Below are 17806 nucleotides of genomic sequence, written 5' to 3' on the forward strand. Positions count from 1 at the left end.
GACACATCACAACATACAGGCTGGGTGGAAACCCTACATACAGTATGTGAGCTATTTTCTACAACTTTTTCTAAAATTCCTACATTTTCTCTTTATTACAATAGCATTCATTACTTTAACAATTACATTTTTCCTGGAAAATTACTTCTTTTTTTTACTCATTATGGCCAAGTGTCACAAACAGATTTACCAGATATTTGTATATTTTCCTAAAAATAATATATTCTTCTAATTGAAGATCATTGGAACTTGGAGTGTTCCTAAAGCATCTTCGGGTTAGCGTACAAGTGATAAATAGAAAAGGCTTTCTTTAGCACACCCATAGAAGTCTATGAGGAGAGGGAGTTAGCAAGGTTGCCACTTTTAAAGTCCTGAAGTTAGTGCTCTTGAGTGTTTTGCTCACACGCTAACTTTTTACTTTTAACTTATAATACCAGCACTAATCTGGAATCGCTAATGTATTACCTTGAGCGTAGTTAGAGCTCAAGAGTGATAAAAATATATATCACTATAACTGATGATATAATATGTTGGCTATCTGCTACATGATGAAGACAGCTACATAAAAAGAAAAATTTAGATTATGTTACCTCTTGCTGCTTGACGAAAAATGCATCAATAAGGTTCCTTTGGTCATTGGCATCCACTTGATCCTTGCTGTTTACAAAGGTCTCTCTAATAAAACTATGAAACTCATCTATATTTGTCTTAAATTTTTTGTGAGTTCCTGGTATCCATCGAATCAGTGACGGGTATGCGTTGTACAACTTGTAATACGTAAATAAAAAACAATTAGAAATACATTTTAATAAATTTAAGTTGCTAAAGTCATGTAAATAACATATTATCTAGCTCTGTGATTGCAAACTTCCTAACACCTGGGGGGGGGGGGGGCACAGATCAGTATTTTAGAAGCTTTAAGGGCTTCAAATCAATATTTTAGAAATCCAAGGACTGCAAATAAATGTATGGCTACTCACAAATAATAATATATTTCCTAAAACTTTCAGGTGCCCAAGGCCAGATTTAGGTCAGGTTGCAGGGTACCCTCTATCTTCTGTTCTCTCCTGGAGTTTGAATTTTGGCCACTTTGCCCAGAGTTCCCTAAAGAACACATTTTTAGTTTTGCTTTTTCCTGGGGCGCTAAAAACTAAGCAACACATTCCCTTTTTTTTTTTCCTTCTGGGGCCACACAAACTAATGTAGAGAAATGCATGAGGCCCATGGGCCTCCAGTTGGCCATCCCTGGTCTAGGCCATTGTTTGTTACAGTGTTCCATATATATCCTATGCCCACCTCAATATGTTCTTATGGAAGGAGCTAGGTTCCAACTAATGATACCCAGTGAAAGTATAAATGGAATTATAAGTAAATTGGAAAGTTTTCTTTTTAAATTGGACACATTATCTAAATCATGAAATTATTATTTGACTTCAATGGCATAATAATAAATGAAAAAGGCACAACTAAAAAGTAAAGGAAACTCAGGCAGCAGACGGGAAAGATGAACAAAATCAATATTACCCCAATGTTTAACAATAAGGATAGGTGAAGTGTATCACTAGAACAGGTGACCAATCCATTAATCTCAATGATACATATATTTTGATTAGAATAAAGGATTTTTGTGTTTGACAATAAAAATACTTCAGACTAATATAGGGTAAAACAGCTGATATTTGGAAATCTAGTGAAATAATATTTTAATGTTTGCTAAGTGCAGAATTATCTTCTAATCACATTCAAAGCAAGAACTTACCATGACCATTGGACTTGCCAAAAGCTTTACATTTTCATTTACTACTTTCATAAGCTTGTGCAGCACGGGATCCTCATAATCGTATCGATGATCAAGTAATATGGAAACAATGATGTTGGCAACAGCAGCATTCATAATCATGGTGTTTTCAAAAGGCTGTCCTGCAATTAATTAAATTAAATAATATTTAAGTGTAACTTAGTCACACTGCTTTAGGATATGTTGTCATAAAATATTTAAACTTATGAAAGTGTTAAAGGGACATTACAGACAAAATTGCAATTCACTTGGATACATTTAAGTTTTGAATAGAAGCATTTTTGTAATATACACGTATTAGAAAAAATGCTTCTAATAAAAGTTATAGCTGTTTCAAAAGTGTATTTAAGTATGCACTGTGCACCAGCATTTTAAACACAGCACTTGAAGAGAAAGCCTAAGGTGCTTGTACCATCTGGTAATGACTCCATTTGTTAATTGCAGACTTGATACAAGCCCCACTGACACTCTGCACAGCTGCAGAATTTAAAATGCTGATGCACTGAGAATATCAAGCTATGCTTCACATGCACGTGCAAAGAATGATAAATAAAATGATAACTTTTACTAGTAGCATGTTTGCCAATTCATGTATATTGCAAATATGTTTCTATCCAAAGATGCAGATGATCTATGTGCATTTAAATTTTGACCGGATTGTCCCGTTAAGGCTTCAAACAGTAAAATAACAAATGTATGTACCAGACTAGTACTCAGTTCTGTCACTGAAGCCACACTTTTAATTATTTAATGAATTATTCATGAATAATATTTTTGAAGACATAGATCTCTATGCCTTTTTCCTTTGGTTAAGATGAATAGTGCTAGCCTTAATCAACTTTAAAAAAGACCCTCATGACTATACCATGAGTGTCCAGGAAGGTGAATATATTAAGTTAGAGGTTTTCATGAAGCCTCTTGAGATTGCTAAAGTACAAAAGAGTCCAACAGCTCAAAAGGGTGGAGAATAATTGTCTCTGGGGTTTTTAGTGGTGGGGTATTCAGGTAATTTGAATATGACAAAAAAGGGATAATTTTTGAAGAGTTGTTGGCTGTTGCCTTAGGATGAATGGGGCTGAGGAAATTTTTAAGATTTGAAGGGGGTTGTTTCAACTGTGAAAAATGCCAATGATACATCACAATGTATTGTACATCTGCAATACCAGCCTTAATTATTAACAGGAAAAATCAAGTAACATGAACAAAATGTATTATTATTATTATTATTATTCTTTGTTTATAGTGTCAACAAATTCTGCAGCGCTGTCCATGGTTACAAATGGTAAAAGCACAATAATTCAATATTTGTAAGAGAAGACACAATTTATCAAACAAATACAGGAGGAATTAAGGGCCCTATTCCCGTGGGAACGTACAATCTAGGATAGGAGGGTGAGAAACAGGAGGTGAGTATTGCAAGGGTGAGAATGATGTTAGTACAGAGTTGGATGAGGGCAAATATTATGTGGAATTCATTTGTTACTGAGTTGGGTGATAGGCTTCCTTGAACAAAAATATATTTATGAAGTATTTAAAGGAGGACAGATAAGGGGAAAGTCTGACAGCATGTAGAATTGCATTTCAGTGGGTTGGTGCCACACAAGAGAAGTCCTGAAACCTAGTGTGGGAAGAGGTGACAATAGAAGATGCAAGGAGCAGGTCACTGTTTGACCTTAGGGGATGGGCTGGAGTATATTTGTTGATTAGTGAGGACAGGTGGTGGGGAGCGCTGTTGGTAAGGACTTTGTAGGTCAGGGTGAGAATTTTGAATTTAAATCTGCTGTGAATAACTTGCCAGTGAAGGGACTCACAGAGAGGGGCAGCAGATACAGGAAAGGTGGATTAGCCTGGAAGAGGCATTTAGGTTGGATTGAATGGGGAGAGAGGAAGGTAAGTTAGTAAGTTATTGCTGTAGTCAGGGGCGTAACTATAGAGGGGGCAAGGGTCGCCATTGGGACCGGTTCTATCATCTTGGAGGGCACGCAGTCACTGCTGCCTACTAGGAATTACTCTGTCAGCTTTGTTTTGCCAAGCTCAGCAAATGCACCACGCACTAAACATGGATAGTCACCTTGGCAAATAAATCTGAGCAGCCAGTTTTATCAAAGTGTTCAAAGACATTGATCAGTGCAGCTGCTGCAGCACCTCTCTAAAAGAACTGTTAGCCTCCCAGTGCGTGGTGAATTTGCTGAGCTCGGCAAAACAAAGCTGACATAGTAATTCCTGTACTATATAAGGCGCAGTCAAGGACTTCCAAGAATAGCTGTGTGTATGTACAGGTCAAGGGACTGCATGGTGGTTATTCTGATGGGAGCCGTTAGCGAGGCAATTGTATTTGTCACCTCGGCAAATAAATCTAAACAGCCTGTTGATCAAAGTGTGCACAAACATTGCTGCAGCGCCTCTCTAACAGAGCTGTGAGTTTATGGCTTGGCTGCCCTGCAGGATTATAACCGTCCATGTGGTGTACTGAGTTTGTTATTTATTGTGTGTATTGAGCTGACAGTCACCTCGGCAAATAAATCTGGGAAGCCTGTTTGGGCAGTTGATCTGTGCCTCTCTCTAAAAGAACTGTAAGTCGGGAACCACTTCTGGTAATTAACCCTCCTAATTCCAGTAGGGACTGTTAAACCAGCAGCTGTCTTATCTTCTTACTGAGAAGAGTTTTAAGACCATTTTTTTAAACCATTTCCTTCTTACTTGCTGTGGGTGGGTTCCTAATGTTTATAGCACACAGTCACACTGACATAAGCTGCAGTTACCTGAGTGTGTGTGTATATATGTGTGTGTGCATGTGTGTGTATGCAGACATCCCAACTCTCCCTGAAGTTCAGGGAGTCTCCTTGATTGTAATAGCAGCTCCCTGATGCCAGCAAATGGAATGCAATCTCCCTGAAACTCCAAGTACCATGATCCAATGTGGCCCAAATCTGGAAAAGTGTTTCTTTAAGGAATGCCTTTAGTTGCTGGGACGTTATAGAACCCTCAAAGCATGCACCAGTAACCAAAAAGCCCCCACTTATTCTAATAAAATAAAAACACAAATACTATATTATTTACTGAACGTAATTAAACTTTGCATTCTAAAATATTTAAGTATCCAACAAGCGTACAATCACTGGAAAACAGGTTTGTTGTATGTGGTTGTGCATTAAAGCTACTTTTTTTTAATGTGACTTTAGTGGGTAGCTACTTTAATGATAAGTCTTTATCTTATTTAGGGTTTCAAGGTGTCCAATATATAACTGGGAGGGGGGGTGGCAGTGCAGTTACGGGTGAACCCACCTCCCTTAAATGAGTTTTTGCAGGTTGGGATGTCTGATGTATGTATGTGCATGTGTGTATATATATATATACGAAACAAAGAAGGCACTCTCCGTTTACATCTGTCGTTTAATGGTCACCATTAAACGACAGATGTAAACGGAGAGTGCCTTCTTTGTTTTGCGTATATTGAATGCTTGTAAGCGCACCCCGGCAGTTGTGGAAGCAAAAAAGAGTGCTGGTTCCCTGTTTGTACATATATATATATATATATATAAACGTATATATATATATATATATATATATATATATATATATATATATATATATATATATATATATATATGTGTGTGTGTGTGTGTGTATGTTAAAATGTCAGGTTTATGTGATGTAAAAAAAAGAAACAAAGATAAAAAAAATTCAGAACTTTTTCCACCTCTAATGTGACCTATAAACTGTACAACTCAATTGAAAAACAAACTGAAATCTTTTAGGTGGAGGGAAGTAAAAACAAACAAAACTAAAATAATGTGGTTGCATAAGTGTACAGGTCTGGGCATCACAGAAACCTGACATTTTAGCAGGGGTGTGTAGACTTTTTATATCCACTGTGTATGTGTGTGTGTATGTCTGTGTGTATGTAGATATATATATATGTGTGTGTGTGTGTGTGTGTGAGTCTGTGTATGTATCTACATATATATGTATGTATATATATATATATATATATATATATATATATATATATACATACAGTATCTCATAAAAGTGAGTACACCCCTCACATTTTTGTAAATATTTTATTATATCTTTTCATGTGACAACACTGAAGAAATGACACTTTGCTGCAATGTAAAGTAGTGAGTGAACAGCCTGTATAACAGTGTAAATTTTCTGTCCCCTCAAAATAACTCAACACACAGCCATTAATGTCTAAACCGTTGGCAACAAAAGTGAGTACACCCCTAATTGAAAATGTACAAATTGGGCCCAAAAGTGTCAATATTTTGTGTGGCCACCATTATTTTCCAGCACTGCCTTAACCCTCTTGGGCATGGAGTTCACCAGAGCTTCACAGGTTCCCACTGGAGTCCTCTTCCACTCCTCCATGACAACATCACAGAGATGGTGGATGTTAGAGATCTTGCACTCCCCCACCTTCCATTTGAGGATGCCCCACAGATGCTCAATAGGGTTTAGGTCTGGAGACATGCTTGGCCAGTCCATCACCTTCACCCTCAGCTTCTTTAGCAAGGCAGTGGTGTGTTTGGGGTCATTATCATGTTGGAATATTGCCCTGCAGCCCAGTCTCCAAAGGGAGGGGATCATGCTCTGCTTAAGTATGTCACAGTGCATGTTGGCATTCATGGTTCCCTCAATGAACTCTAGCTCCCTAGTGCTGGCAGCACTCATGCAGGCCCAGACCATGACACTCCCACTACCATGCTTGACTGTAGGCAAGACACACTTGTCTTTGTACTCCTCACCTGGTTGCCGCCACACACGCTTGACACCATCTGAAACAAATAAGTTTATCTTGGTCTCATCGGACCCCAGCACATGGTTCCAGTAATCCATGTCGTTAGTCTGCTTGTCTTCAGCAATCTGTTTGCAGGCTTTCTTGTTCATCATCTTTAGAAGAGGCTTCCTTCTGGGATGACAGCCATGCAGACCCCCTACCCCTTCAACCTCTGTAGCAATGCTGGCAGCACTCATACGTCTATTTCCTAAAGATAACCTCTGGATATGACGCTGAGCATGTGCACTCAACTTCTTTGGTCGAACATGGCGGGGCCTGTTCTAAGTGGAACCTGTCCTGTGAAACCGCTGTATGGTCTTGCCCACAGTGCTGCAGCTCAGTTTCAGGGTCTTGGCAATCTTATTATAGCCCTGGCCATCTTTATGTAGAGCAGCAATTCTTTTTTTCAGATCCTCAGAGAGTTCTTTGCCATGAGGTGCCATGTTGAACTTCCAGTGACCAGTATGAGAGTGTGAGAGCGATAACACCAGATTTAACACACCTGCTCCCCATTCACACCTGAGACCTTGTAACACTAACAAGTCACATGAAACCGGGGAGGGATAATGGCTTATTGGGCCAAATTTGGACATTTCCACTTAGGGGTGTACTCACTTTTGTTGCTAAAGGTTTAGACATTAATGGCTGTGTGTTGAGTTATTTTGAGGGGACAGCAAATTTACACTGTTATACAGGCTGTACATTCACTACTTTACATTGTTGCAAAGTCTCATTTGAAAGATATAATAAAGTATTTACAAAAATGTGAGGGGTGTACTCACTTTTGTGAGATGCTGTATATATATATATAATTATATATATATAGTATATATATATATATATATATATATATATATATATATATTTGTGTGTGTGTGTGTGTGTGTATGTATATATGTATGTATTGCAAGTTGGGGGGGGGGGGGGCTTCGTGGATTCTTGCCCCGGGGCCCTGAGGCTTCTAGTTACGCCTCTGGCTGTAGTCAGGTATGTAACACTTCACTTATTTTATTATTTAACAAACACTGAATAGCTAAGACAAAACATGTACCCCAGGTTAAAATCCCAAATACACATGAAACAAATTAAATTTAAATAGCAGCCAGTAAACAATAAAGGGATAGAAAGGTACAAATTAAAATGTGCATGGGTGCATTTAAATATCAAACGGAAGCATTTTTGTAATATACGTCCTTTAACATAAATTATTCTAGTTAAATTTGTTATTGCTTTTCAACGGTATATGCATTTATGCTGTGAGTTCCCCATGCACCATCATTCACCACCACCTTCTTAGAGAGTCAGCAGTAGCTTGTATGACACAAATTGTGTCTTCGCTGATGCAATACACAGCACTAAAAGCCGCTGCAGCCGGTTTTTATGAGGTTTTTATGAGGTTTTGGTATCCAACATACAGCACTGCATATAATAGCGGCATGTATATTTCACCGGTCGGCCGCAATTTTTACTCCCATAAGCTAACATGGGACTGCGTCGCAAATCGGTATTCATTATTCAGCACAAGGACTTACTTACTCCATTTTCACCTCGCAACACAAAGGCAGTTGCAGCAAGCCTTGTGCTGAGTATGGGAGCACCGTAACGTCCGTAACTGCCTGAAAATATAAACTAATACCTAACGCATGCACAATATTTATCTACCTGTCAACCGCAATCCCCCACTGCAATAACTAATAAAGTATATTAACCCTTATATCCGCCATCAAACCCACACCGCAAGTAAAAACTAGAGTATTAACCCCTAAATCCGCCAACTCCAACATTCCAAACTAACTAATAAAATTATTAACCCCTAATCCACCATTACCCCACAACGCAATAAACCGCAAGTAAAAACTAAAGTATTAACCCCTAATCCGCCATACCAACACAACGCAAAACTAATAAATCTATTAACCTCTAAACCGCCAAAGAACACAATGCAAATAAATAAAAAAACTACTAAGCCCCTAACCTAACACCCCCTAACCTAACACCCCCTAAATTAACCCAAATTACCTACATTAAAAAATACTAAAGTTACTAACTATTAAAATAAAAAACCTAACGTTACTTCAAAAATAAAAATAAATAAATTTCAATTAATTTTAAAATGACGGAAAATAAAAAAATCTAATATTACAGAAAATAATAAATAATACATTATCAAAAATTTAAAAATTAAACCTTATCCCTATGAAAACAAAAAAAGCCCCCCCAAATAAAAAAACCCCTAATCTAATGCTAAACTACCAATAGCCCTTAAAAGGGCTTTTTGTAGGGCATTGCCTTAAGTTAAATAACCCTTTTACATTAAAAATAAACAAAAATCCCCCAACAGTAAAACCCCCCCACACACCGAATCCCCCAAAATAAAAAACCTAACACTAAAAAACCTAAACTACCCATTGCAATGAAAAGGGCATTTAGCTATTTTGCTGCCCTTAAAAGGTCATTTTTCTCTTTTACGAAGTGCCCATCCCTAATCTTAATAAAACAACCCCCCAATTTGTTTAAAAAAAAACCTATCTAACCCCCAGGTTGGTACTCACGGTTCCTGAAGTCCGGGGGAGAAGGTCCTGTCTTCTTCCAAGTGGCTGACCAGAACACTGGAACTGAAGACTGGCGACCCTGGAACTGAAGACCGGTGACCGCGGAGCCATGGAGTGTGGAGGATCCTCTTCGTACGATCTCCGCCGTACACTGAATAGGGAATTTAAGGTGCGTGATTAAAGAGGGCGTCCCTTGAATTCCTATTGGCTGATTTGATTCTTCAAATTCAAATCAGTCAATAGGATGAGAGCTACTGAAATCCTATTGGCTGTTCAAATCATCCAATAGGATGAGAGCTACTGAAATTCTATTGGCTGATTTGAATAGCCAATTCAATAGCAAATGACTATGGACCTAATGTAGGTCTGAAACATTGTTTTTTTGTGGACCATGGCACAATAAAGGTCTTTTATATCAAATTGCCAAAGCTGGAACACCCTTTCATTTGGAGTTTCATTGATGTAGATGAAGTGGCTGCCTCTTGGCTCCTGTGCCTAATTGTTTGGCTGCTGTTTCCTACCCTTTGTTTTCCTAAGGACTTCAGGAACCATGAGTACCAACCTGGGGGTTAGACTTATTTTATTTTTATTTTTTTTGGGGGGGGGTTGTTTTATTTAGATTAGGGATGGGCACTTTGTAAAAGAGCAAAATGCCCTTTTAAGGGCAGCAAAAGAGCTAAAATCCTTTTAAGGGCAATGCCCATACAAATGCCCTTTTCAGGGTAATGGGTAGTTTAGGTTTTTTAGTGTTAGGTTTTTTATTTTGGGGGGTTCGGTGGGTGGGGGGTTTTACTGTTATGGAGGACTTTATTTATTTTTAATGTAAAAGAGCTGTTTAACTTAGGGCAATGCCCTACAAAAAGCCAGTTTTAAGGGCTATTAGTAGTTTAGCATTAGATTATGGGGTGTTTTTTTTTTTCTTAGGGATTAGGTTTAATTTTTAAATTTTTGATAATTTGTTTATTATTTTCTGTAATATTAGATTTTTTTTAGTTTCCGTAATTTTAGATTAATTTAAACTTATTTTTCTTATTTTTAAAGTAATGTTAGGTTTTTTATTTTAATAGTAACTTTAGTATTTTTTAATGTAGATAATTTGGGTTAATTTAGGGGGTGTTAGGTTAGGGGATGTTAGGTTAGGGGGCTAAGTAATTTGACGGTTTAGGGGTTAATAGATTTATTAGCATTGCGCTGTGTGGGTATGGCGGGTTAGGGGTTAATACTTTAATAGGTTTATTGTATTGTGGGTTAATGGCAGATTAGGGGCTAATAGTTTTATTAGGTAGTTTGCGATGTTGGGGTTGGCGGATTTAGGGGTTAATACTTTACTTATTACTTGCGGTGTAGTTTTGATGATGGATATAGTGTTTAATAATGTAATTATTACTTGTGCTGTGGGTTTGATGGCGAATATAGGGGTTAATAATTTAATTATAACTTGAGGTGTGGGTTTGATGGCGGATATAGGGGTTAATAATTTAATTATAACTTGAGGTGTGTGTTTGATGGCAGATATAGGGGTTAATAGTTTAATTAGGAATATTGCGTTGTCGGGGGTTGTCGATTTAGGGGTTTAATACTTTTCTAAGTGGGTTTGATGGAAGATATAGGGGTTTTACGTGTCGGCTTTATTTTTGGGAGGCCGGTTAGATGCTTACGGGAGATTTTATTATTCATAGGCGCCGGCAGTTTCTAAAGTGCCGTAAGTCACTAGCGAAATTTGTTTTTACGCTCATTTCTGGACATCGCTAGATTATCCGACTTACGGCACTTTATGAACTTCCAGCACCCTATATGTAATACTCCAATGTGCGAGGTGAAATTACAGGCGGCGTGGGTTGCAGCATTTGCGCTGAAGCCTGCGCCGTATATGTACTCTCGCCCAAGGTATTTTAATCCTGAACCTATAGTTACAAGCAGCATATGTACATATGCAACAGAAACAGTACATTTACTAGAAGCGTTTTTGCTAATGGAACTAAATTGCAAAAAATGTGTGTATTTAAAACTGAAATGCATTCATGCACATTTCAATTTTTTACTTTCTATCCCTTTAAGACCCCCTTTCCTATGATTAGAAACTTTCTTAGGGAGTTAAGATACAAATAAAAATTTCAGAATTCATAAACGTACTTCTGCAAGTCATTTTATTGAAGTTAGCATTGTTCACATTTTAGCTCGCAAAATATCAAAGTAAAAATCAGATTACTATTTTATTATTACATATTAATAGCTGATTTTGACAAATATATAAGATTGCATAACAAAAAAATAAATAAGCATCCATTCAATTAAGCTGCTGGGCTTTCCACTGGTTTTATATATATATATATATTAATTTAAGTAACAATACTGCATGGTTAGTTTTGTAATGGTACCTGATTAATGCAATCAAGCAACAGATTGGATTAGGTTTTAGAGAGATCAAAATCATAACTTTCCCTTTTCTGTTGTAGAAATTTTTTTTTACAGGGATATTAAACACTAAATAAATTGTATTAGTATTGAGGCCATTCCCCACTTTCCTTTAGCTTTCATTACATTCCAGTGCTGACCTGTTTGCAGATATGCAGCAACTCTCCTTCAGATTCCTGCAGTGTAACCTAGGTTCCAGCATTGTGGCACGCGTAATTAGACTGAAGTGCCTGATATTTATTTCATGTTTAATGTCTCTTTAAACCTTCTGCAGTGTTAACTATAGGAACATTTAAGTGTTCTTTAAATTATACAGCAGACATTTATACTCAATGTAATGAAATCTTAAGAGCCAAATGCAATTACAATAAGACACAGATTGAGGAAGAAGCGTGAAAGATGAGGGTTAAGATAAAGGGACAGACTTGTGTTAAAAATAAATACAGATGGAGATAAATCTTGCAAGCCAAGAGGAAGCAGTCAATCACGCTCCAATCACTGGTCTTATCCTCTTTAGAGGGAGAAAGCGGATGCTCTGTAAGTGTCACTTTGCCTACATGCTGATCCCTTTTAAAGGGAACAAAACACATGATAAAAAGAGAAATACAAAAAAACATTCTTTAACAAAATAGAGTATTTGATTCTTTACACTAGAATGTTCCTTTAAAGTAAGAATTAGGAGGATGGATGGATATAAATAATGAAGTGATCATGGATAAATGAGAAATGCATAGAATTTGTCTTTAGTTTGGTAAAACTTGCTTGTAATAGAACCAGTTTATTTTTGTAAAAAGAGTACAAAAGTACAATCAGACACTGACCTTTATACGATTTAAACCTTTGAATTAAGGCATCAGACTCTTCGTTAATTTTATCTTCTATAGATTTTTTTCCCATTCCAAAATCTCGTAAAGTTGAAAGAGTAAATCTTCTCATGACTTTCCAGTTCTCCCCATTTGCAAAAACAAGGCCTGAAATAAAACAACAATGGCGCTTTAACTAACAGATGTGGACTGGGAGACATCTATAGAGAATCTGATAATTAAAAAAACAATAATAAATCTGATCTCAGATAACTATAATTAGTTACATTTAGTCTCCTTTACATATTAAATGTTCTTGGTGTTTCTTAAGTGCTCATTTTCTTGCCATTTTAAGTGGAGCGGATTATAAGTACCAAGGCACGGTGCTTTCACTTCATTCCTTAGTGGACTTTAGCAGGTTGCCACTTCCCTGAACTGCATAAAGTAATGATATTTTACCAATTGCTTCTATATTTAAAGAGATGTAAAACACCTTGAGATTGCAATATGAAGGTGTATATTGAAAGTAGCTCTCTAATGATAGCGTGCGATAACCAATATCGCTGGACCTCGATAATAGAAATGTGCGATTAGTTTCGGATCAATTCGGAAATTTGGCTGAATTCGTAAAATTCGGTATTCGGATCGATTTGAATTTCCGAATTAAAATAGTGCCGAATCTACCGAATAAATCCGAATTAGTTCGGATTTATTAGGATTTATTCGGTAGATTCGGATGGCCATGGATTACACTAGTATTGTACAGTATATTAGGTTATATCACTCTGCTATGGGTTACACCTAATATACAGTACATAATACTAGTCTAATAAACAGCACATCCCACCTAACACTTACTGAAATTCCGAATTTCCGAACCGAACTGAACCGAATCCAGCTGAATTTTTTCAAATCCGAATAAATCCGAAACAAATCCGAACCGAATTGATTCAAATTTTTCTGAATTCGAATCGATCTGAACCGAAATTCGAAAAAATCCGAATCGCTCCGAACCAAATTTTTTCGCCATGCACATGTCTACTTGATACCATTAGTGTGCAACTTTGATATTACAAGTCCATATAAAGCATGCTAACCAGAGCAGTGTTAATTTTGACAGCAAATTTCAATTTAGTCTTAGTTTTAGTCTTTTGACTAAAATGTCACTTTAGTTTTAGTCGTATTTTAGTCATTTGAATTGTTTTAGTTTTAGTCTAGTTTTAGTCGACTAAAATCTAAGGGGTTTAGTTAAAGTGTAATGCATTATTTAAGCATTTCTCTATAATTTCCAAACTGCTCATATACTCCAGGAGTAAAAATAACACCTGTTATTATTTATGGTATTAAGGTTTAAACATGCAATACAGACACAGATCTAGCCATTGTAATATATGGCGTCTTTATTAAACTTAAAATTAAATAAAACTAAGTTTCATAAACAAACAGAAGTGCATCTTTAAAATATAAAAAAAAAAAACTTGTGACTATTGGCTGTAACGCCATTGCACATATTACCCAATATAAAAACTTAACAGTTCTCTGTTTATAATTAAAACAAGTATCAAGTAACTCAACACAACAAAAAGTTTCTGCAGTTAGCACAGGCACAGCATAACTTAAACCTATAGTCGTGGGTTATGCTTATTTCTATAGGAAGAATCAATTGATTGTTCACAAATTCGAAAAAATTTCAGCAACAAAATTAACACTGCTCTAGAACTTCCAAACTCATTATATACTCCTGGAGTAAAGGTTTATTAACCTGTTTTTATTTTTGGTATTAAGGTTTGAACTTGCAATACAGATTTAACAGATTTAACTTTTGTGGTATATAACATGTCTTTATCTTAAAATTAAATAAAACCAAGTTTCCTAAATAAACAATAAGATAGCCTTACTTTATTCTTTTTTTTTTTTTTACAAAAGAGAAGTAAATAGATATGGATTGATTATAACAAATTGCATAACGTGTTCATTTTGACAGCAAATTTTGATTTAGTTTTAGTCTTAGTGTCTAAACTTAGTGTTTATTTTTTGTGTAACTTAGTGTTTCTAATTTTTTGTAACTTAGTTATTAGTTTTTGGTAACTTAGTAATTTTTTAGTGTAGATTTAAATTATTTGAGTAGGGTTAGGTATTTAAATATATAATATAGTATTTAATTTGTAGTTTAATGTAATTTTAGTATAAAAGTTAGGTTAGATTAATTTTTATTTTAATATAGTTTATTGTAATTTTAGTTTAAAAAATTAGGTTAGATTAATTATTAATTAAATATAGTTTAATGTATTTTTATTATAATAGTTAGGGTAGGTTAATTATTAATTTAATATAGTTTAATGTAATTTTATTATAATAGTTAGGGTAGGTTAATTATTAGTTTAATATAGTTTAATTTAAATCTAAAAGTAAGTTTAAATTTATTATAAAATAGGGATGAGTTAATATTTAATATAAAGTTAGCGGGTTGTTAGGTTTAGGGGTTAATAGGTTAATTTAGTTTACGACGATGTGGGATGCTGCCAGTTTAGGGGTTAATAACTTTATTTAGGTGGCGGCGGTGTCGGGGCGGCAGATTAGGGGTTAATTAGTATAATGTAGGTGGCGGCGGTGTAGGGGGCGGCAGATTAGGGGTGTTTAGACTCGGGGTACATGTTAGGGTGTTAGGTGTAAACGTAACTTTTATTCTCCCATATGAATCAATGGGATATCGGGCAGCAGCGAACATGAGCTTTCGCTGCTTTCAGATTCCTATTGATTCCCATGGCATCCGCCGCCCCCAGGGCGGCGGATTGAAAACCAGGTACGCTGGGCCAGAATAGTAGTCGAGAGCGTAGCTGGTAGGTATTTGTTAACTAGCAAAAGTAGTCAGATAGTGCTAAATTTGCATTCGGAACATTGGTCAGACTGAGTCCGGTGGATCGTATGTTACGTCACAGATTTCTACTTTTGCCGGTCTGTAGGGTTTGATAAATGAGGCGAATCAAGCTCTCCACAATTACGCAGCGGAATTCCAGCGTATTTGCGGTTGACTGCTTGATAAATAGGGGCCATAGTCTTTTGACTAAAATGCCATTTTGATTTAGTTTTAGTCATAAGAATATAATGTATATAACCATATACATATATATTTAAAAATGCTGCCCATCACTGCGCCACTTACACCCTTTGCAGCGTGAGGTTCTGATGCCGTCTCTGACGACATCAGAATGAGGCTCCCATAGGAGCCAATGGAAGAGAGCTCTTCTGAGCGTAATGCTTCCTAGCAATGGGAACACGAGCTTGAATTTGCATTGTGATTAACTTGTAATACCAGCGCACATTATCGTGCACTGGTATTAAAAAGTGTAGCGCTAATATTGCTTGAAGCCAGCGATATTTAGTGCTTTTCTTGTAATTTGGCCCCTAGATTGCAACATGGCAGTGCCCATCAGTTATGGACATTAAGCACATATTTTTTCAATTCTAGTAGAAATATAATTTTAAAAATTGCATCTACATATTTTTCTAAGTCTGTTTTTTTATTTGATTATATCAATCTGACTAACATTTATTTAGTGCGAGATTACAAGTCGCGCAGCAAATCTAAATTTTAAACTAGCAAAAACACCACTAGCTAAATGCTTTTTGTGCTTCTCAGGATCAGCTTGTATTAAAAGTTGAAAAAAATATGTTTTTTCGCTATCGGTAGCCCGAGAAGAGCAAACATTGCTAGTGGCGTTTTTGCATGCGAGTGCATGTGTTCTCCCATAGAAATCAATGGAGGAAAAAAAAGTGAAAAAACTAACACCCGACTTGCGAAAACGACAATAATAACAGCCTACCATAAGCCCCTAGCCTAATAACCCCTAAACCACCACCACCCCACATTGCAAAAACTAAATAAAAGTTTTAACCCCTATACCACCATCCCCCACATTGCAAACTATCTAAAAAAAACTATCAACCCCTAAACCACCAACCCCCCACATCACAAACTATCTAAATAAACTATTAACCCCTAAACCGCCATCCCCCCACAACACAAAGTAATAGACTAACAACTAAACCCCCTATCTTAACACCCCTTAACCCCTTACTGACCACAATGTACCCTGTATGTCACTAGTCGTTAAGGGTTTTTTCAGGACATAATAGCACAAGTCTAGCAAGAACACGCTATTAATGCACTCCCTCCAGCAGGCTTTGTGGAATAGAGCAGTCTCAACGCTGGTGGCAAGACCGTGCTATAAAACAATCAAGTCACAAAAAAAGGCCAGCGACATACAGGGTACGTCGCTGGTCCTTAAGGGGCTAACTTAACCCCAATTAAAATACCCATAAATTAAATAAAAACTATACTAACTACCTAAAAAAAGAAAAACTTACCTGTAAAATTAAATTAAAACCTAAGCTTACCCTAAAAAAAAAAACTAACATTACCAAAAAAAATAATTAAACCTACCATTAAAAAAAAATAACAAAACCGACCTTTACATAAAATAAACAAAATTATTAAAAATTAAAAAAATTGTTCTTATTCTAATACACCTAACGCCCCCCCCCCCAAAAAAAAACAATTCTACAAATAAATGACCATTAGACCTTAAAAGGGCCTTTTGTAGAGCTTTGCCCTAAAACAAACAGCTATTTTGACTAAAAAAAATGTGCCCCCTAGCATTACAACCCCCCACCCACCCAAAATAAAAAAATCCTAACAAAAAAAAACTAAATCACCCATTGCCCCGAAAAAGGTATTTGGAGGGATATTACCCTTAAAAGGGCATTCAGCTCCTTTTCTGCCCAAATAAAACTGAAATATCTCTAATGTTAAACCCCCCCCCCCCCCAACAAAAAAAAATCTTACCCCAAAATTGGTACTCACCAGTGATGATGTGCGGCACTCTATCTTTATCCCGGCGGCAATCCATCTTCATCCATGGTGGGTCTATTTTCTTCCATCAGTATTTAAAAAAGGTATAGTAGTGCGCCAAGGCTAAGTATATCATACCTCACAGAAAACAATTCCTTCTAATTGTTAATCAAATAGTTATGCAAACCTGTTAGTGAGGGCGCTATACAGCGGAATATATCAGTAATCACTTAGATACAAATATAAAAAGCATTTATTAGCAGCATAGAAATAGTATAAAATAACTTCTGTAGATAGGGACGTCTCCCTTTAAATAGATATACAATGTATCTTAAGAGATAATATGCAAGTAAAATGTTTAAAGGATTGAGAAAAATATAATTCAAATGTTACAAACTCAGATTATTATGCTTGTTATGCTACGATACAATTCTCCTTTAGATTTTTACCACCAAATTTAAGGATCTTAAACCAACTGTAGTCCGTCTTTGGGGAATATAGAAAATAAGCTCCTTATTAAGGAGGCAGAATTGATCTTCTATAAATTTAACATCCTATTCCCCAAAGGGTTAAACTCAGAATTAGATTTGTCACCTTTTTTGT

The 17806-nt window shown here is 36.2% G+C and overlaps 1 protein-coding gene across 2 annotated transcripts in view; it reads right to left on the reverse strand.

Moving 5' to 3' along the window:
- The window catches only part of LOC128655962 (cytochrome P450 2K1), a 103099-nt gene that overhangs the window by 37552 nt on the left and 47741 nt on the right, over window positions 1-17806 (reverse strand). For both annotated transcript variants that reach the window (XM_053709572.1, XM_053709573.1), the window contains 3 exons: window positions 12370-12519; window positions 1760-1920; window positions 591-767 (listed from right to left, as the gene is read on the reverse strand). In XM_053709572.1, the coding sequence (XP_053565547.1) occupies window positions 591-767; window positions 1760-1920; window positions 12370-12519 (488 nt within the window). The remainder of the gene's footprint in view (window positions 1-590; window positions 768-1759; window positions 1921-12369; window positions 12520-17806) is intronic.

Source organism: Bombina bombina, chromosome 4 (assembly GCF_027579735.1).
Source record: "Bombina bombina isolate aBomBom1 chromosome 4, aBomBom1.pri, whole genome shotgun sequence".
Classification (NCBI taxonomy): Eukaryota; Metazoa; Chordata; class Amphibia; order Anura; family Bombinatoridae; genus Bombina; species Bombina bombina.